This window comes from Anas platyrhynchos, chromosome 8 (assembly GCF_047663525.1).
Source record: "Anas platyrhynchos isolate ZD024472 breed Pekin duck chromosome 8, IASCAAS_PekinDuck_T2T, whole genome shotgun sequence".
In the NCBI taxonomy this organism is placed as follows: Eukaryota; Metazoa; Chordata; class Aves; order Anseriformes; family Anatidae; genus Anas; species Anas platyrhynchos.
In genome coordinates this window covers 29224685-29246277 of record NC_092594.1, presented here as the reverse complement: position 1 = coordinate 29246277, position 21593 = coordinate 29224685, and the positions used below count along the sequence as shown (strand labels likewise).

Sequence of the window (21593 nt, the reverse complement as noted above, 5' to 3'; positions counted from 1 at the left end):
TTTTATCCAGTGCCTTTAAACGATGTCTCAGACACCATTAGCTCTCCAAGACCCATGCTCTCCTTTGCTCTGTTGCAGCTGGGGCTGAGCTGGAGATGCAGAGCTATGACTGCCCATGGATAGCCCCATCGTCCTGCCCTACTGCCATGTCACCCCGACTGCAGGCTCCCTGCCAGCTCCTGCAGCCTCTCACCAACATGTCACAGTGTCCCCAGGCGGGCTGCCTACAGGGCTTTCCTCCATCCCTCTCTGTGTGCTCCTGCACCAGCTGGGAGCAGGGCCACAGGAGCCTTGCAGGAGGTTGGGACTGGGGAATCACCCTGACATCACCTGTCCTTGTCACCTCCAGCATCACCCAGCTTCCAGAAAATGAAATACCAGCACACCCAACCCCAAAACACCATGGCTTTGAATTCACACAGCTACCCCAGAGGGATGAATGGGTACGAAGCCATTTAAAAGGAGTGACCCCAAGGGAGCATGTGAGCCACCCAGGACCAGCACGTAAATCTCTCCTTAGCAAATCTGCCTGCTAACAACGCGCTCCGCAGCCAACAAAGACTGTTTCCCAAGGAGGAGCCCTTCCCTTCCCACTTGGGGCTGGCTGGAGCCCACCGTCCCACCTCGCTTGTCCCCATCCGCAAAGCAGCAGCAGGTGCCTGGCGCCCTGACCACCCTGATGCATCCCCACGGTGCTGTGGCGTCACCAGGAGCAGGCAAAATAGATGAAACCTTATCTCCAGAAGAAATCTACATCAACTTCCATGAGTAACAACCTCCGGAGACCGAGCGAGGCAGCCGGCCTGGCCCCATGGCAGCCCCTTGCCATCGCATCGTGTGCCGGCACAGGGCCAGGAGGCACCTGGGTGCCAGGCGAGCACAGAAGTGGCAGGAGTTTGCTGAAGATGCTCAGGATGAAAGCTGCTCGAGCTGCTGTGCCAACGGTCGCATTCTGCATGTAGGAGAGCTCCCTCTAGGTTAAACACGCCGGTATTTCAGAAGCCATTGCTCATTTTTGGAGTCCTCGTTCCGCCCCGCTGCCTGTCTCCAAAGGAGCCTGGGTGCCCGTGCCATGCAGAGGAACAAACGCATGCCTCGCCGAGAGCAAAGTGGCATGATTTCACTCCTTCTGGGAGATGTGCTGAGGATCTACAGCAGCAAGCAGCCTCTGGGGACCGATGTCCCCTCTGTCCCACAGCCACACACACGTGTGCGACGCACACACCCTGCTATGTGCACACCCATGTGTGTGCTCGCGTCCCCATACCTGCCCTCAGCGTTTCGGCAGAGCTGCTCAGGCACATTCAGCCCCTAGAGCCACACCAGGGACTGAGTCCACCCACGGCTCCTCCAGCCAAAACCCCAATCTTTACCCCAACCCGAAACACGTATGAATTATTCCACACGCCGGTGCGCGGAGGGGTTCAGCAGAGGCTTTTAAATTCGCAGAACTAGAAAAATCAGATGGAAAAGACTTAACGCCAAAAAATGCAGGACCGTTCCCCGCAGTGGTGTCCCAGGAGCTTTGAGCAAACTAGTTTTAAACATTGAAGTCTTTAATACAACTTCCTGTTTTATTTTTATTTTACCTAGGCTGGTATTTACTAATAAATATGCAGCTCGCTGTATACAGAACAGCGGGTAGCTCCCATTTACAGCTGAATATAACTGACTGCGATGTTCAACACCCTTTGCTCTGCAGTATAATACCCACAATAAAACACATACCATATTTGCAACTGTGTCCACGCTACTATTCTGGTACGTGACGCACATTAAGAAACAAACCCAGAACATAGAAAAGAATTTACCATTTACACAAAAAAAGATGCGTTGGGATTTTCAATAAGATCTGGCATAATACAGTATCATTTTTATATCTCGTCTGCTCCCTTGGTCTTGCAGGTTTAATACGTTTTTTCTCTCTGTAACCATAAACCTATACCTTGTATATAGATTTTTTTTTAAGCATAACATACTCTGCAAGTGTGTATTTATAAAACTTTGCCATCGAAATGTAAGAATTGTCAGAATGACTCAGTCCAAGGTCCATCCAGGCCAGTATCCTGCTTCCAGCAGCTTTTCAGGTTAATATGGATGAGGCAGACAAAAGGGTTTACCACAGCACCCCTCCTTTTACAGCCGTGTTAGCAGGGGCAGCGCTGCCGATGGATGCCTACAGAGCACAGCAGACGGGGCACCAACAGCAACCCTGCAGGGAGGGAAACTGAGGCAGGGGAGAGGGAGAGGAGCCACCAGGAGCCCCCGCTGCCCCCTCCAGCACCGCATCCTGCCCCGCAGAGGGGCCAGCAGCTCTGGGAAGAGTTAATGGTGGAGGTGGCGAGCCCGAGCGCTGCAGGTGTCTGCTTTTAATTCTCTGCCGCTCTTCTCCCAAACAGCACCGGGGTTTTCGCCCTCCCTCCTTCTCCTTTACAACCGAGTGCTTAGCATAGGAAGGGGGGCGCGGGGAGCCAGGGCAGCCGGGAGAGCTCCTGCAGCCCCTTGGAGGCAACCTGAGCAGGCGCGAGAAGGCAGCTGGCTGGAGCCCAGCGAGAGAGCGGGGACCGTGGGACGAGTCTTTTCACATCTGGTTAAGTACTGCTAAACCCTCCGACGAGCTGCCTAATTATTACAACACTTCTGCTGAAAAATTAACGTGCTTGGCCGGCTGCACTGGGGCAGAAAGGGTAGGAAAGCAGCTGTCAGGATGCAGGCAGCGATGGGAGCACCAGCAAAGGAGGTTTGCGGCACGAGGAAAGGCCATCGGCATCATGCTGAGAAATCGAGGCTGTTTTCTCCCTGTTTTTTCTGCTTCATGGCCCCCAGGACGGGGAAGTGCCAGCAGTGTTGGTGCTCCAGCCTGATCACCTCCTTGCTAACAGCGAGCAGAGATGCTCTGTTCACCACTCCGTGCTTAGCCCTCCTTTCAGAGGCTTTGACACAACCCCACCAGGCACCTTATTTCTGTCGGTCCCTACGGGTCCTGTAGGCACAGAGGCACCGCTCACCATTCGTATGCGCATCTCCCTGCAAAACCCACTTAGAAAGGGCTGCGGGAAGGAAATAAATAGCTCGCTGCTACGGCTCCCCCAGGGTGGCCTTCTCCATTTCGGGTTATCGCAGGCGTGCTGGTGGGTAAGGCTGTTTCTTCTCCAGCTGCAGTGTTTTTCATCTCGCTCTCTACACAAAAAGGTGGGCTTCTTTCCCGAGAGGTGTCCGAGCACACCCAAAGAACTCAGCACAAGCAGCAGCCCGCTGGGCGCCTTTTACCCACAAGCGTTTGATGAAATTAATGACACAAAACTAAGTGTAAAGGCTAAGACAAATAGAACTGGCAACAACTTGAACCTTTGGCCTGTCCTTTGAAAGTCTCTGGCAAGTCTCAAATCTTCTTGATCTGCTCACTAAAGGGATGACTGTCCCACAATTATTTTCCAAGCATTTGTTGGCAAGTTGGAGGAGGAAAAAGTCATTTCGCTGAAGCTGTTAGTACAAAAGCTCAGCTCCAGCCAGGGCCCTGGACTCCACTTCAAATTATAATATTTTAAGTACCTGAAAATAAATATTTTGTCAGCTGCTGAGAATTAAGAAGTAGCTTCGACCTTTCAGAGAGGGGAACCCTGCGGAGAGCGGCGAGCCTCAGAGAGTTAGCTGCAAAACAAGCTCTGCCCGAGCCACCCGACCTGCCTGGCACACACATCCTCCCCGCCGCTCAGCACCCACAGCCCTGGGGGGCACCACGGGCTCTGCTGCACCCCAACCTTCCCGTCTGGGCAGGGTGCTGGGGGGAGACCCTCGGATAATGATTCATGGATGCTGGAAGCGAAAGGAGCATCCCCGAGACAGCAAGGGAGCGGTGGCGGGGCTGCCGACAGGGCTGCCAGCCCACTCCCGCGGTGCTCATCGCTGCTATTGTTCCGGGCCGTCCGAGGAATTTCATCCACTTGCACGGGGATTAAAAATGCCTGCTGTTGTTTCCTAACAGGGACACTCGCTCCGATGGCAGCTGGGCACCTGGGTGGATGTGCCACCCGGCTCTCAGCCGCCAGGGTGACATCGAACATTGTTTGTGCTCCAGCACCCGCACAAAGCAGGAGATCTGCGGTTCTGCAGCAGAGCTCAAAGAGTTAAATCCGCCTCCCTTCCCCCCAATCTTTCTGCCTTTGGCCTTTAGATCAGCCCTGGTTGCCAATGAGGACTCATCGAAACACCACGAGGCTGGGCCTGTCAGGAAGGAAACCAGCGCGTCCAGAGTTTTGTTGTTCTAAAGACTTTTTTTTTTAATTTTATTTTACTGCTCAGGAAGGAAGCCAGAGCCTGTGCTTCAACTCCAAGAATGTCGATTACTCATCCTTCCCTGCATTATTTCTTTTATCTCTCACTTTTATCTACCTTACTCCAAATTTTTTCCCCCTTTTCTTTCTCTGCTGTTCCTAGCCACTGTTTTCAGCAGTTCATCCAAGTTCTAGAGCCGAAAAATAAAACCCAGTAACTGTTTCTTCAGAATAAACGACGATGCTACTGTTTATTAAGCAGGCCCCCAGCCCTCCCCCAGCCCCTCCAGCCAGCCATGTCACTGCGCTGCGGGTACCAGGGCTCCTGCTGCCACCTGGGACCTGAGCCCCTCAGAGACGTGGATGCAATGCCCTCAGCTGTGCTGCGGGAACGGTGTAAGCCCTGCTTTAGAGATGTGCCCCGAGAAAGGGCTCTGCTTGTCCAAGGTCAACAGAGCCCACAGCACAACACGGGCTGTGCTCGGGGCTTTGCCCAGGCAGCCCTTCCCTCTTCCTGCTCCAGCGGTCAAGCTGGAAACGTGCAGCAAAAGTGAAATACCCGGCGTCTGAAGAACTGGCAGCACATCTCCTTAGCGTGGGTCTGGGGTCACCTGGACACCAGCGAGCCACCTGAGTACACAGCGGAGGGGCCATCAGCGAGCGGTGTCAAACTGCCTCTCCTCTCGGGGCCCTTTCTGCAAAACCCATCACACCACACCGGGATTTCCTCTGCCTCTTTGCCCAGGTGCAGCTAACAACCCAGACACAACAGGCAACGTCCAGGACAGCAGGGTCCCGCCTGGGTTGCATTGACACCATAACCCCCCAGGGCACCCTGCTCACAGGGGGTGAGCTCAGGAGGCTTGGATCCTCGTGGTGTTCCCACAGAGACAACCCGAGGGGAAGCATTTCCCCAGCTGAAGGCCCCTTCTTCCTTGAAATGTGCTGCAAACCCGGGGCCTGATCCATGCACAGCTTCCCCAGACGGTAGCAACATCTGAGACACATTCGAGTGAGACCAGTTCAAGTTCTCTCTCCCCGGCTCTGCCTTCCCCTAACAGGATCTCCCTCTGTTTCCACAGTCAACGCGTTGTTTTCATTTTAAGAGGGAAAATAATGAGATGGTGGGAACATTACTTCTGGCTAATGGAGACGGAGATCTGCAGACTTCCACTGCTGAGTTTTTCCAACATATCCCCGTCCTGATCCAAATAGCATCACACTTATTTCAGTCCTGGGCGCAAAACATTGGCCAAATTGGGACAGAAATAACTTGTAGCCCCTTTCTGCTTCACACTCCCTCAAAGATCTCTGCAGAGCTTGCTGACGTTTGACTTCTGGTCTACAGACTCCCTGCCTCCCCCCGCACTTAATCTCCAGGCTCCCTCCACACAGCCGTCCCCAAAAAATGCTGGCCCCGATGCTCAGCCTCTTCCACCCCGGTCCCGTTCCAGTGCCCCGGGGTCAAACTGGGGAGGGAGAAGAGAAGTGCTCGGGAGGGAAAACCTCTCCATAACATTTCTGCTGTTGGAAACAAGGCTGGAGGAGAAGGCTGAGCTGCGATCTGGTACCGAGCCTGCTCGCAGCTGTCAGCACAGGCTCTCTATGATGAAGGATTGCTATCCTATGCCCCCTTATAGTGAGGGATGCTACAGGACAGACAGTTGCACATACTAAATGGCTTTGCAAGTCGGTTCATAAAGGGAAACAACACCAGAATCAGATGAAAAGGTTGAGACGTTTTTAATTTAAAATAACTTCATTAGAAACAAGGTGATTTGTACCGAAAATCCCGACAGAAAGACACCGGCCCATTAGGGCAGCTCCCTGAGCTGCACTTTTTGCTCTGCCCACAAACCCCAATGCACTCTGGCGAGGCTGCCACACGCAGCCTTCATCCCCCAGCTCACTGCTGACTGCCCCCTGAAACTTTTGGGGGGCACAGCATCAGCAGAGGGACGCGTCCCAGCGCCTGGCCCCCGCTCCGTGCAGCAGGATCACACTTTCACAGACCAGAGGCGGGTCTGCAGGACTGTACCAGAACAAAGCCAATGCCTAAAAGCCCTCGTGTCTTTCCAAATTAAAACCTGGACTTTGCTACTCTGTCTAGAGCCAGTTACCAAGAATCCGTGCTACTGCAGGAAAACAAGGACACGGCTTCCAGCTCTTCCTCTTACGGGTATCCAGAGACACGCAGCGCCTTCCTTTTCCCTCTGCAGAGCAGCCGTGTACCGGGAGCCCGGTACTGACGAGAAAAAAGTACAAAACACGGTCTTGCCCTGAAACGGTGATGAGAAAGCAGCTCTCATCTGCTACCAAACAAGGATGGTTTCAAAACAACCCTGATTAGAGACAATGTGAGGAAAAGCACCATGGAAGTGTCCCGGACCTGAGCGCAAGGAACATTTGCACTGTCACCGGGACTCCTTCCCCACCTTATCAGCATTTAAGACAATAAATCTTTCTTTTCCCAGATTTTCTTCCTCCCCTCTTCTGCTGCGCCAGGGACTGCTGTAATTCAAGATGCCAGCAAGTGGTTGAAGGAGAAAGTAATGCTGATGGCTAAGGGGCGCCTGGCTTATCACAGCCACCATCAATGTTTTCAAAATAAAAGACAAAGAACAAGATGACAGACACAGATAGCACCAAACCCCACAGCCCGTGTTCAGGCAGAGCTCTCGGTGACTCCAGGGATGAGCCCCAGAGATGCTTCTTGTGTGTAATCCCGTGCCAAATTGGTGGGAAAAATAGGGCACTGGATTACCTATGGTGGTTCTTGACTCCCAGCAGAAAAAGCGAGCAAGGCCACATCAGCCACCATGCACCAGGGGACACGCACCCAGTCCTGGCCAGCATTCTGCAAGGTTCAGCCAAAAAAATATCCTAAAGGCAGTGGGAAATTGCTCCAGCGTGAAGACGGAAAGAAAACTGAATTCAGGGCAGGGAATTTGCCCAGAATGCCTGCAACCTGCGAGTCTGCATGCATGCTGGTCGGTGCAAACACAGCAATCACGCAGGCCAGCAGAGCAAAACAGGCAAACAGAGAGGGTGCAGAAAGGGGAGAGAGGCGCGCACGCGGGTTGGACACGCAGGGTGCAAACAGACGTGCCCTGCTGCAAAGGACGCTGCTCAGGAATTCGATACCACGTTACAGAAGACAATTTCCCAGTTAGAAATTCATCGCTCCCAAGGAATTCCAATTGCTTTGCATAGCCAAAAAAACATCCTCAGAAGTCCCCAAATTTGCTATCCTCTCCTGAAGGACAGGGGTGGAAAATCCGTAGGCTATCAAGCAAACAGACACGATCCAGGACTACCATTGACATGAGCCGCCGGGTGGAAATTGTCACAATTCGCTGGCAGCGGCTGCTTTCCTTGGAACACAGCATTAGCAGAAAACAACTTTGCCCCCGCTATGAATTTGCATTAGAAATCCATAATAAAAATAAAGCCTAATATTATACAAATGGGTACGGTTCTCTATAGTGCTCCTGATGCAGATTAAGGTTAGACAGATTTCAGATGACAGTTATTTACCTCGGTCTAACACCATGTATGCACAAATGGAATTTATTTTATAGCTGCAGATATTAAGCAGAGGAAGAGATGAGAGGAAATCTTAGAGTCTCACGTAAAATATAATTACGTCTGTTTTCTGCTCCTTGGAAGGCAAACAAAGAGGGGAAAATGAATCTGCTGCTAGCATTTAATGGGACTTGTCTAAACGGTATCAAACAAATAACAACCGCCAACAATTCACAGAAACCCTCACGCCTGGATTTTCCAGGGGGGAATTCTGGAAACTCTACGACCACGTTGGCTCCAACTGCTTCAGCCCCACGGAGCAGGGCTGGGCCCAGGGCACCTGCACACCTGGGAACGTCCCTTTCCTTTGAGACCTTCAGATTATTACAGAAGGAGAAAAGAAATCATGAAGGGATCGGTGCTTGCTGTCTCCCTCCTCCCTGCAAGGCATGCCCACTCCTCCTCGCCTCTCCCAAACTGCAGCCCTCGCAGATCAACCAGGAAACTGTCGCTAACTCTCGAATTTTGCAAGTTAGCAAGTGAAATAATAAAACAATGTTTTAACTGTCGGAGATCCTGGCTCTCAAAGTGCACTTTGGTCATTTCCTTTAATAACTGTAGTTTAGTGGTAATGATTTATAATAGTTCATAATATTCTACTGACTGTACTATATTAATAATACTAATACTTTGCCCTTGCGCAGCGCCTTCTGTCAAAAGCTATGGGGCAGCTCGTGCCAGCCCCACGCTGCAGAGGGGCAGCCGTGCCCCCCAGCCTGCCCCACTGCGGATTTGGGGTCCCAGCCCAGCACGAAGCCCACCCCCACTACTCCGTTGGGACTTGGTGGCAGCAGCTGGGCCTGATCGATGAGGCTGGAGGCTTGATGTGATGAAATCCTTCTCGAGAAGCAGGGTTGGGCTGGTGGTTTGGGATGGGATGGACAGGTGGCTGAATTAACCGGGTGAGGTGCGGGGCTTGCCCTGCAGGTGCTCTCCTGCGAGTGGTCAGACACACGGAGCAGGAGAGGGACGTCATGTATTTCCTGCACGTGTGCCCACCTGTGCGGGAGGAGGTGGATGAATAGGACATTGACGTTTTGCTCTGCCCTTTTGCTCCAGAGTTGCAGACTACATTAATTGGAATGGCCCCAGGAACCGCTGGCATCACCAAGCCAACAGGAAAGCCAGCCGGGTGGCGGTGGCTGCGTGGGGACACATTTTGGAGGGGAAAACAAACCGAGCCCTTCCCCAAAACAATGCTCCATCCCTCTGCCGAGAGCCGGGTGAGGGCAGGGAGGGGGCAGCAGCAGCACAGCCACCCACATGGGTGGGAGGGCACGGCCAGGCAGTGGCGTGTCCCCCCCTGGTCATTAGGTATTCCGAGTGTGCCGGAGAGCCCCACGGAGCAGAGAGAGAAATATAAACTGGAGACGGGCAGAGGCGAGCCGTGCCAGATGGCCCCGCAGCCGGCAGGGGCTGCTCCCACCCAGCCCGTCCCCACTTTTACTGTTCAAACATTTCTTTATCCCAATAAGACAATTAAGGCGAGCAGCCTGGAAAGGAGTCTGGGCAACAGTTTGCAGGGGGAGCGCGAAGGCTGCTGCCAGAGAAGCAGAAAAAAGAAGGGATGGACGGGCTCCGAGCTCCATCCAGGCTCCACAAGGACAGTGCCAGCCGTGAGATGGGGACCACGCGATGGGGACCTTCATCCCACCCCATCCCTCTGCCTGCCCACCCCTTCTGAGCACCCACTGCTGCACCTCCACCCAAGGCGGAAAGGCGGAAAGCAAACGTTCCACTTGATTTATTTCATTATTTTGTAAGCAATTTTAAGCTTGCAATTTCCCGTGGTCGCGGCCGATTATTATTAGCAGCAAAGCGTCGCTCCGTGTTAAGACCCCAAATTTTACCTGCCTCGGACGTGGTGAAGTGCTTCAGGAAGGGTGGCAGCGCTACACGGGGTGTGTGTGTGTGTGTGTGTGTGTGTGGCAGGGGGCTGTGCCCAGGCAGCCCCGGTCTGATGCCCGCAGTGTTGTGGATTTTGGGAATTCAAGCTGTGGTCATCACAGCCCTGGTGTCCACCGCCTGAAGCACGATTTACATTTTCGCAGCGCTTGATCGATAGCAAAACTGTTGTTTCCAAAGCGGAGCTACCTCCATGCTGCAGATGGGCTTTGAAACCCCAAACTGGAACAAGGAGCCCACTGATATGGTGCACAGCTTTACTTGCAGGGGAGCAACTGGCTACAGGACAAAGTGACCACGTGCAAAGAACCACGGATAAATATTATTATTGAAAAGAAATAGTAAAAGCAATGTTAATAACCCCACACACAGCAGTCCCAAGAACACAGTGAGGTCCACAGGTGCCCACCAACAGGCCAGGAGCAGGGTGAGAGCCACCAGCACCAGCAGGGAAACCGAGGCTGCAGGAGCTGGGCTGTGATGTGAGGCTGGAAGCTGAGGACAAAGAGGTGGCAGGTCCTTGGCACAGCAAGCCGAGCTCCGCAGCAAGTCACAGACAACACATGATGTGAGGAGAAGACAGCAAGGGGAAGCCATCTGCTGTGGAACCAGCAAGGAAGCCTCAGAGATGTGGCTGAGATATTGGTTGGGATGAGGTCCAGCTCTTTGCCCAGAGATCCTGGTCCTGGGATGGACTTCTGCCCGTCACTCCATGGGGAAGTGACGCCGTGGTGACTGGGTACAGAAGGCCACTGGGACAGATTTTATTGGAAGCAAAGAATAAAAACAAGGGCCTTTTCTTTTTTTTTTTTTTTTTTCAGATTTTAAACTGGGTCTATAGATCTCTTTTGCAGAAAGGAACACGCCATTTATTTCCACTCCTTCTAGGAATCTCAACTATTGTATGCTTATTAAAGGAAACCCATAAAACACGTCGCCCAGTGTCTTTAACACACGCTTTACAAGAAGCCCCCAACCTCCAACAAATGGCATTATGTTTCTCAGCAAGGCCCCGCCGAAGGGCCCCATCCAGCACGCCTTACGTCTGCCCTCCCTGGAAAGGCTGTGCTGCCGTACACGCTCCCTGGCCACAACATCACCCCGGACGTCCTCGGTGCCTGTGCTTTGAAACGAGGGACACCGTGTCCAAGAACATCAGTTTCAGCCTGATTTGCCATGAGGCACTCACAGCAGCCATCCCGTTTCGCAAGAGGTGGCACAGACCCCAGCACAGGTCCAGCAGCCCTGGGGAGCAGCCCCCTGCCTCTGATCTCCGTTCATCCAAAGACCAAGCTATTGCCTCCATACAAACAGATCTCACAGGGCCAGGTGCTAATCATGGTTACACCAGCACAAATCCTAAATAATTTTACTGAGTTTAACAAATTTTCTATGTTGGTGAAGACAGGATGAGACTTCGCTCCCTTGATGCCCAGAGTAACTTCCAAGCACTGCCCAGGATGAAAATGCCTGCCTGGGTTCTCATTGTGTTGCAAAGTACCTCGAGTGTGAAGTTATTTTTCAGGAATATTAAAACAGTGCAATAAATTCCTTAAAAAATAAAAAAAATCGGAAAATCACCCTTTAAGTTATGGGGTAAAACAAACATTTTAATGAGCTAATCAAAAAGGGTTCTCATGCAGCAGCACAGAAGACTCTGCAGTGCAATTACAGTGCTTCACCTTCCACATAACACAAACCCTTTCAGGAATCTGAAAAAGACAACTAAACGGCTGGGCTCTGCACATCTGGAGAGCACCCCTTAGACGCATGAAGGTGTTGCCGATTGAAGAAAATTTCTCCATTTTTGCCAGCTCTTGTGGAAGCGTTTTGCCTCAAAGCTACAGTCACCTACCTGCAGCAGCTTCTCCATCAGGAGCAAAAGCACGCAGCCTTGACATATCAAACAGGCACACCCGGAATGCCCAAAACTTCTCAGGAGCCAAAACCCCGAAACAAGAACCCCCCGCAGCACTCATTTGTACAGAATCTCCAAAAATGTGTATGTAAGTGTCAATACGAAATGGGATCACGATTAGATCTGCAAAGCGCAGCCTCTTGAATTCCTCTTTGCGGAAGTTTTTCTTTTCTAATGGTGAGCATAAAAGATCATTAGGATCCACTAAAAAGCCCAGCTGCTCACTCGCTCGGCCTCCGGCAAACACTCCCATCCGCGCGTATGCACACGCCAGATAAACCCGCGGTGCTAATGGAGCTAAGTTTCCATGGTGCAGCATCTATATATGATGGGAATATGATACAGAGCCAACAGACATGTTTAGTGTAAACTGTCCCGGTAGTTACGCAAGAATTTTAATGTCAGTAAAACATCAGGGACGTCGCCTGTGCTCTGCTCCACCGTGCAGCCGAGCGTCTTAAAGAAACGCGGTGATACGGGGAAGGAAAAGCAGCCCGAACCACCTTCCACCTCTGGGCGAGCTGTCAAAGCTGGCTGAAGTTGTCGTTGTTCCTCCTCCCCTCCCGGCGAGCCCCTGCGGCAGCGCGGTGCTGGGTGCTTGTGCCCAGCCCCGGTGACGCGGCACCGTGCTCGGTGCTGGCAAAGACACGGCACCTCAGTCCGCAGCTGCGCGCCGTGCCGCCTAATTCCTTTAACAGATTTACTTCTCCAAACGGGGGGTCTGACGGGGTGGCCAGCAAGATACACAGCAGCTGATGCGCTCGAAATTCATTTAGCGAGCAGACCCGTTCCTCTGCCTCAATCTCCCGGAGTATTTTTTGAGCAAGCTCCCTTCCCACAGCCAGGTGGTATGGGAAAGGGAAAGGGCACAGAAGAAAAATGTCCCCACGCCTTGAAACCTCACCCGCCTCCCCCCAGCAAAATAATTATGCTAGTGGTTACGCACACGCACCCGTCCACATGCGCTCCCACCTACGGCTGCGGCCCCACAGCCCCACGAGGATGGCCGGGAGGTGCTGAGCCATGCGAGGAGCTTGTGGCACACAAAGTGCCACGGCCAGGGGTGGATCGGGAGCAGGGGGAGAAGGAAGAGATCACGTCGGTGGTGCAAGGAGCACACGGCTTCTGCCTTGAGTGGGAATCGCCCTACCCTCGCAGACGCTGACATAAAAGACACACTCGCAGCATATTTCAAAACCAAAGAGCGATGGATTTACAAGGCAGGTTGATTTTATGATGACTTTTATTGAAAAGGTACGCTGGGTTTAGGCAGATGCCTTTTAGCGCCGGTAAGTTAGCACAGCGCCTAATTCAAGGAGACAGCCTGAGGAAGCAGCGCCGACAGGGGAGAGAGAGCCACAATGTCTCTATTACTCTCCTCGGCATCATAAACGGGAGAGGAAAAATCACGTCAGGAAGGGAGAGGAAGAAGCGGCGCAGTGGATTTTCATCGCAAAAAAAATATATATAGTAATAATAATAACGACTCCAATAACAAAATTGTTTTCTAGGAAGAAAATTCAACAGAACAAAGGAGCCCACGTTAAAAGCAAACCCCTTGCTGCTTGGGTTTAGAGGCAAACTGAGCATAACTTGGCGTTCCTCTTTGGGGTATGACACTCCACTTCCCTCCCAGCAGCCCCCCGAGGGGTCAGCACCCTGCTCAGCACCCCTGGAAGCCATCAGGGAGGACAGTGCCCCTCTGTGCTGCCACACCAGCAGGGAGAGGTGACAGGGGAGTGGGGAGCAGCAGCCATGGACGTGTGGGCTGCTTCGCCTCAGCCCAGCTGGAAAAGGATGCTTTGCTTTTCAGCAGCCTCCAAAGGGGGAAGCAGGCAAGGAAAGCACATGGCATATTTTGGGAAATTGCTCACTGAGCCATGGAGCAGTTTGGGGTTTGTGTCTTGGAGAGGGTGCTCGGTGGCCAAAAATATTCTCGAGTTAACCAGCGTCTGAGCCCAAGGCACAAATCCATTTGCTACAAGAAGGGTGGGCGTGAAGACAAGGTCAGGATAAGATAGCTGAAGAATCAGGGTGCACACACTTTCTACAAGCTCTGGGAATGTCTGTGGCTACCCGCTCCAGCTGGCCCCCTGCTCACACACATGCACGTACAGCATCTGCATCCCTGCACTGGGGCACGGACATCTGTCTGCACGTAAAGTCAGCTCAACCTTGTCCCCAGCTGCATGCTGGAAGACAAGTTCCCTTCCAGAGCACCTCCCCTTAAGACCTGTCGTTGTCCATTTATAAGACACGAGGCAACGCTGCGTGGTTTAGCCCGGCAGGGAGGAAAGGCTGCCTGTCCTCTGCTGTCCGCACGAGCCGCAGCACCGCAGGACAGCCACCTGTCGAGCATCTCAACGAGGCACGACTAGAGGAAAACCAACAAGTCAACGGAGGTACTTACATCTGTCACTTCGGTCCTCGGGACTGGACGAAGTCTCCCGGTCAGAAATGAGGCCAGAAACCGCAAAGATCTTCTTCCCCGTGTCATCGACCTTGAGCGAGCCGGGGGAGCTGGAGGGGAGCTGGGTGCCAAACTCGTACTCCTTGCCGTCAGCGTCCGAGAAGCGCAGGTGGGGCGAGTCGGTGTCGTGGCAGTTCTTGAGGCGTTTGGCCGGCGTGAAGGCCGACTGGTAGCTCTCCCGGTCCTCGGTAGACGCGAAGGGGCGGAAGGCCCCGACCCCGCTGTGGTTCAGCATGCTGATCGGGGTGCAGTCCAGGTTGGGGGGCGCGAACTGGGGGTGGAGGTGAAGCAAGGATGGAGGAAAGTCACGGTTTGCGAAGGCTCCCGGCACCCCGCCTTGCCGGTGGTACATGGAGGCAAAGGTGTAGGAGCCGTTGGTGAAGGGAATGTGCACGTCCTTGTCCGCTGACACCGGGACCCCAAAAGGCCTCGGCTGCTGGCACGGGATGGAAGCGTCACGGCTGGCTTCGGCGGTGGAGGCGAGCACCATCAGCGCCGGGGAGGCCAGCGGGTTGGGGAGGTAGGGTGAGTTCTCCATCTTGAACGCTGCCCGGTGTAAGTCCATCGGAGTCTCTTTCCTCAGCAGGATCGCAGGCGGAACAGTCTTCCCTGGAAGGAAAGCAAAGCGAGGCCCGGGGCTGGAGCAGGGAAACCTAGTGGAGCATCATCACCCTCCGAACGCTGCAAGGAAAGAGAAAAGAAAAGAAAAAAAAAAAAAAATGACTGGTTAGGTTTCTGCACTCGTCTCCCTGGGAAGCTCCAGCAACGGGGTGGCCACTTGTGTTACAACCAAGCGGCCAGAGACGCGCTGCTCTTCTCATTGAGGAAAATCAATAGACAACTTCACACACTGGTGGGAGCAGCTCTGGCCCTCCAGGTTACAGGCTGTCATCCAGTGCAGACGGATGAAAGGCAAACCAAAGAGAGGAACGCTCGGATTTAATAACCCCCTACTAAACAAGGTTCGGTCTAAAATTAAGATAGTAGCTCCAAACTGAAATTGGAATTTGATAGTGGCAAAAGAGGCATGTAAATGTAATTGCCATCAGCTTATTGCCCACACACACACAACCCTAATTTGCTTGTGCGTGTGTGCAACCAGCACAAAAATACCTATTGCACAGTTACCCAAAAAAGCCACCAGATGTGTCATACTGCACACGATGCCTAAGACACGCATCGCAGCCGTGTATTTCCTCTCCCTCTCCCGGTATATATCTGTGGGTAATGCTGGCACCCACAGCACTTGCCACAATCCCATAGACGGTGGGGCTGTACGAACGGGGCTGTGTGGATGCGTGTGTGCCATACATCATCACAAACACACACGCACGCACTCTCCCTTTTAGCAAAAGGAGAAGAGACTTCACCAATAAAATGCCTGGCGTCTCTGACAATATTTAAAATCATAATGGGTGCTTCTGCCATCTGATCTCTGCAAACGTCTGCCTTTCGGGTCGGGGACAAGAGAGAATGGATCAGTAATTTTAGTTCCTAATGCACTCACTCTTAAGTAGATTTGTAAACTGCCCTGGATGTGCCATTAACATTTAGAGGAAAATGTTAACAAAATTTCTGACTTGCATCTTGCTGAGCCTCCTAGGCTGGCTACAGCCCACCAGCCAGCCACCACCCCCTCCCAGAGCAAAAGGAGGAAAAGCCGCTCCTTTCTGCATCTCTCCGAGTTGGCTTGGGCTTTTTGCTTTGTTATTTTCTCCCCCAATCAATCTAGTGTCTTTTCTTTCAAGTTTCCGCTGCCTGCCATTCAGGCCCCACAGCCCAGCTTAAAATACAAGGACTATAACTTTGAAACAATATACTAGCCGCTGGAGCTCAAAGGGCCAGAAAAATCATATAATAATAAAAAGCTGTTACAAATTGTGCCTCTTAAATCCAGAGGGTCAAACATCTCAAATAAAACTTACTGAAAGAGTGTCTCCCTAATGGAGTGCCTTTTGTACTCCATGAATGAGGGAGCCTAGGTTAACAAAGTGTATGAAATCCAGCCGGTGGCTTTAATGCAGTGCAGTGATAACATTTCCTCTCCCCCATCCTGTACCCAGGCACTCCAGCGACTGTTATTAATTGCGAAGATGAGTGGGCATCATCTCTCTGCTTCCTCATTTGGCACCCCTCCTCACAGACAGCGTTGCTAAATTACCAGATGAAGTATCTCACGTTAACGGATCTGCTCTCTTCCAAATTTTAAATAACTTTCCTGTCCAATTCTTGAGCATGGGGGAGAGGGATTGTGGCCGATGCCAAGGGCATCCTGCTCAGTGCTGCAGTCCTGGTGCGCCGGCTCTGCTGCTTTACGCAAGGCTGCTCAGAAACTGGTGGCCAGGGAACTGCATCCCCTGGCAAATTTGGCATTGTTGGGGGCTTACGCAACCATGGAAATACATATATGCGTGCACGTAATCCTGTATTTAAAGGCATGCTTTCAAACAAACCGCCGCTCTCAGAAATAAACAATCATTAACGTGGAAGTGAAACCGAGCAATCACGAAAAATATGGATTTCCAGGAAAAAAAAAAAAAAAAAAAAGCAGCCACCTCTGCCTCCTTTTCTATTTTTACTTGTGCTGTCACCCCATTACGTTGAATGTATTTCAGAAATTAGTAATCTGGCCGCAACACTTGACACTCCTGTAGGATACTGTGAATCACTACGGCCGTTTATTCGTTTGCAAACTTCATTACACAGGGAATAAATCAACACATTATAATATCTCACCCAGCCAAATTTCATTTTTTTTCAACTCCCACTTCCTTTTTCGTTCTCTCTTGCTCTCCTTCCCGCTCAGCACCTCCCCCCCCCCCAGCAACATGTACAGATTAGGCTGCGGCGGACCAGTCATTATGAAAATCTGTCGTTAATACACTCCCAATGTCAAAATGTCATAGGTTTAAATACAGAACCCCAAATAAGAAAACTAACTGACCTTCTTAATTAAAAAAATATGGATTGCAGGATAATCAGCTGGACGGAACATTTGGGTGATGGGAAGGCAGCGGGCACAGGCGAAGTAAGTAACTGCTACTTTTCTGCCTCTATGCTGATTTTTTTTAATTTAGCACCTCGCGCAAATCCAGATTAAAATAACTCCAGCTATTGATCCGAGCAGTGGAATTGACATTAATTTTAGTTCACTTCTCACTTTGCAAAGGGATCAATAGGAAGTAATAACAGCTGACATCCCCGCTGAAAGGAGGAGAAAAGACGGGCTAGAGACAGAAATCGAAAAGCAACCAAATAAATCAGCAGCTACTTTTCCACGGCATCAGACAAACTCCAAACAGATTGCAAAAAGTCTTTGTTGAATTAACTAAACAAGGAGCAGAGGGAGGGGGGGTGAAGATCAATCTATGAAGCTACATAAACTGTCCACCAAGTCTCAAGGTTAGACGCACAGACTGAAAACATCCTCTTTTTTTTTTTTTTAATTATTGTTTTTAATGCTACCTATCTGCATAGTTACTGGTTTCTAAAGCTACCCTGTTTAAGGTGTAGACAAATTACCTGTGTAAATGTGTATGTTGCTAATAACAAGGCTGAACGTGCCACAACCAAGACAAATCGAATCAACAGCCTCAGCTCTGAACCATAAAAAAAAAAAAATCTCTCACCAAGAACAAGTTGTAATCAGTTATCTCTGGCTCAGTTTTAGTTCCTCTGTGCATGAAGATTGTAACGCTGCTCTGAATTAGTTCAGAGGAAAGTCTGATAAAAGTAGGAGAAACCATGACGGAGGCGGATTTAGCAGGCATCACACACACCCAGCGAGTGAGGAAAACAGGAGTGAGCCCTGGTTGGGAGCACAAAACCCACTTGCTAATCAGCCTGCGGAGAAACACACACATATGCAAGCACATGCACGCCGCGGACACAGCCACCGGATCTGCAAATCTTTTACTAAAACGTTACTCGGAGTTCCTATTGCTAAATCACTTCTCTGCTATCGATTAAAATAAATAAAGCACACCACTCTGGTTTCTACAACAGGTTGCATTTTTGTGGTCTCTCAACCATTTCCAAATGCCAGAGATTAAAATAATGGGGCAAATTAACATTTTTCTACCTCCAGAAACAAAGTTTTCTTAGGGAAAAAAAAAATTAATTAACAACCTACGGTGAAAAAAATAAAAAAAAGGTTAAAACAAAAGGAAACCCAGGGAAATTGATGATGCATGTAAATTAGGAAAGACGCAGAAAAAAATCACAATATCCATTTACATTAAAAAGTTTTTTCCCCATAAATGTCAAGTAGGAATTTAGAAATATGCCCTGCGTAGAAAAGCCAAAGATTATAAAACAAAATAATGCCAGCTGTTTGGGGATTTAAGTGCTCAAATGGATTATATATTTGAACCAAACTGGATTTCCTTATAATAAATAAAACAAATGCAAGCTCGAAAGCCAACAAAGGAGAGCTCTCATCACTGGATTAAGATACAAAGGAAAAACAGTTAATTTTTTCCAACGCGTGAAATATGCCAACTGCAGCCGCGCACACGGGCAGCTGCGGTGAAAACCGGTTTTGGGGGAAAAGACGAAAAAAAGGAGAACGGGGAGCGGGGGAGCCGGCGGCAGGGGAGGGCAGCCCGGGTCCCGGTCCCGGTCCCGGTCCCGGTCCCGGCTCTGGTGGGCACCGCGGCCCGGCCCCTGCCCCCCGGCCGGTGCTGGCCGCGGGTTTTGTTTTGCTGCAAACTTCTAAAAAAAAAAAAAAGAAAAGAAAAAAAGAAAAAAGAAAAAAAAATAGAAAAGGAAAAACGAAAGAAAGGAAAAAAGGAAAAAAAGAAAAGAAAAAAAAAAAAAGCCCCCGGGGGGTGAGGGGGATGCCCCGCGGCGGGCTGCAGGGAGGAAGCGCCTGGGGTTTTGCAAAAGAAAATTAAAAAAAAAAAAAAAAAGGGGGGGGGGAGACACAAAAAAAAGGCACCTACCTACGGCCGTGCCCGCCGCCTCGCCCCCCCCGTCCCGCACCCGGCGCGGCGAAACCCGACCGAAAACCGCGCTCGGCCACCGGCACCGGCACCTCCGATCCCCCCTCCGAGGGGTGCTGGAGAAAAGCGAATGGAAAAAAAAAAAAAAAAAAAAAAAAAAGGAAAAAAGCCAAGGGGCCAAGCCCACGTCGCAGCCTCCCGACGCCCCGCTAAAGCCCCGCGGCTCCGCTCGTCCCCGCCGGTAAATTAAACAGGTGTTTGGTGGCACGGCTCGGCACGGCACGGCTCGCTGGGAGCAGCCCCCGGGTGCCCTTTTTTCTCCCCTTTTCCTTTTTTTTTTTTTTTTTTTTTTTGCCTCCTCACCCAGCGGGTCGCAAAGCTCATCAAACGCGAAGATGCCCGGAGTCGTTTGAATTTATTGCAACAATCACTTACCGTCCACGTTTCCTGTGTGGAAGGATAAGCATTGAGCACAACTCTTTGAGTAGACAGTTCCTAATGATTTCATTGTGGTCAACCAGATGGTTTTTATGTATTCAGATCTGAAGGTGAAGAATTTATTTTTTTTTTATTTTTTTTTTTTTCCCCGTGCTTCCACCCTATTTACAGACTTCCCTGGGCTAGAGCCGGGGATGTTGGTTAAAAGAAAAGCCAAACCCCCGCGATTTCTCGAGCCGCTGGATGAGCCGCAAAGTTTCCTAAAGGACCTAAGCGAAACCCCGCGGAATTTCCTTCACCCCCGAGCTCCGCGACCCCCGCCTGGGAGCGACTTTTGCTCCTTTCGTTGAATTCCGCCGCCAGCTCTGCGGTAAGGGGAGCAGGGGAAAAAAAATAAAAATAAAAATAAAAAAAAGAAAACACGCGTGGGGGGAGCCCCGCGGGGGGTTCCTACCTGCGGGCGGCCGGGGGGCAAGGGATGGATGGATGAATGAATGGATGGAAGAGCCGAGGATGCGCTGCCAACTTCAGCCCCGGCCGAAATTAAGGTTCAGAGGCCGCCTGCGAAGTGCGGGCGAAAATCGGATTCGGTCTTCGGGCGCATTTTGGGGACGGCTTCGAACTAAAGTTCACACGGGCGCCGCACCGTTGCAAAAATGAAAGCTCCGGAGTCAATAAATTTCCCGGCTGCTCCGGGGGTTTTGAGCGCACGGAGAGCCTGGCGGGTTTGCAAATACTTTTTTTTTTTTTTTTTTTTTAAGCGTAAAATATAAAAAGGTTACCGTGTGTTTGTTTTTTTTTTTCTTTGTTTTTTTTTTTCTTTTCAAAAAGAAGGAGAGGGAGGGAAAGAAAGAAAGGAAAAGCCCCCGGTGGGTCTGTGCGTGGCACGGGCAGCCGATCTGCTTATTTCCTTTGAAAAAGTTTTTGTTTTGCAGCCGCTGGGAAATGAAATCGTTGCTGCCCAGAGCAACCGCGGAGCGAGCGAGATCCCGGGCTCAGCGAAGGGAAGCGAGGAAACAACTCCCCCGGCTGCCCCTCCGAAAAAAAAAAAAAAAAATAGAGTTCAAAATGCAAATATTTCGGAGCGAGGGCTCCGTGCCGGGTCACCCCCCCCCTCCTCGCCGTGCGCCGTCCCCAGCCGGGCTTCGGCGGCGTCCCCGGCACCTGATCCCCCTGCTGGCTCCCGGTCCCCCCGGAAAGCACCGGGAAAGGGGGGGGGATCCGGGCAGCTCGGGGCTCGCCGAGGGTGCGGGGGGGGCCCCCTTTTATCTGCCTTTCCCCTCGGCATTACCATGCCGATCCCCACCCAGCCGGCCCTCCCCGCGGCCAGCGCGGCTCCTTGCAGCCGAGCCGCCCGCTCCTCCGCGACCGGGGAGGGGGGAAAAAAAAGGGGGGAAAGGGCGAAGGTTGGGGGGGGGCGGCGGCTGGGAGGGGAAGGGGGTGTGCGGTGGGGGGAAAGTTGCCCCGCAAAGTTTGCGCGTGGCTGTGGGGAGGGAGAGGGGGGGGGGAGCCCGGTACTCACGGTGCGGCTGGCGGCGGGCGCTGCGCGGAGCTGGAGGCGGGCGCGGAGCGGGGGGGTCCCGGGCGTGCTGGCCCCGCTGCGCCCCGCGGCTCGCATGTAGCAGGGCGAGAGGCGCCGGGGGTGCGAGGGAAGGAGCGGTGCTGCCTCTCGGTGCCGGCTCTCATCAGTGAATGAGCCCTCCACTCTCGCAGGGGCTCCCGGCTGCGCACACACGCGCGCACACCCGCGCACACACACGCGCGCACACACACACACGCGCGCACACACACACACACACACACTCTCGCACACGGAGCCCGGCTCGGCACTGCATACATTAGGGCGCTCGGGCAGGCTGGGAAATGCAGTCCAGCACCGGGAGCCCACCCGCAGCCCGGCCGCAGCCCCCCAAGTTGCCCAAATGGGGAGCCAAAAGGGGGGCTGCTGCTTTCCCGGGGTGCCGTGGATCGCCCGGCCCTTCCATGCCACCCTTGCCCACCCGCTGCTAGGTGCTGGCACCCGTTGTATTTTTCCCTCCCAAACTGGAGCGTTCCCCCCA

The 21593-nt window shown here is 52.1% G+C and overlaps 1 protein-coding gene across 6 annotated transcripts in view; it reads right to left on the bottom strand.

Annotated features, from left to right (window-relative positions):
• Positions 1–20218, bottom strand: part of RNF220 (ring finger protein 220) — a 186734-nt gene extending 166516 nt beyond the window's left edge. For 2 of the 6 annotated variants that reach the window (XM_072041824.1, XM_072041823.1), the window contains exons 1-2: positions 19988–20218; positions 14093–14833 (exon numbers count right to left, since the gene is read on the bottom strand). In XM_072041824.1, coding sequence (XP_071897925.1) covers positions 14093–14717 — 625 coding nt within the window. In that variant the 5' untranslated portion in view covers positions 14718–14833; positions 19988–20218. The remainder of the gene's footprint in view (positions 1–14092; positions 14834–19987) is intronic. The other 4 variants (XM_072041821.1, XM_072041822.1, XM_027463634.3 and 1 more) reach the window with 4 other exon arrangements.
• Positions 20219–21593: the final 1375 nt, after the last annotated feature.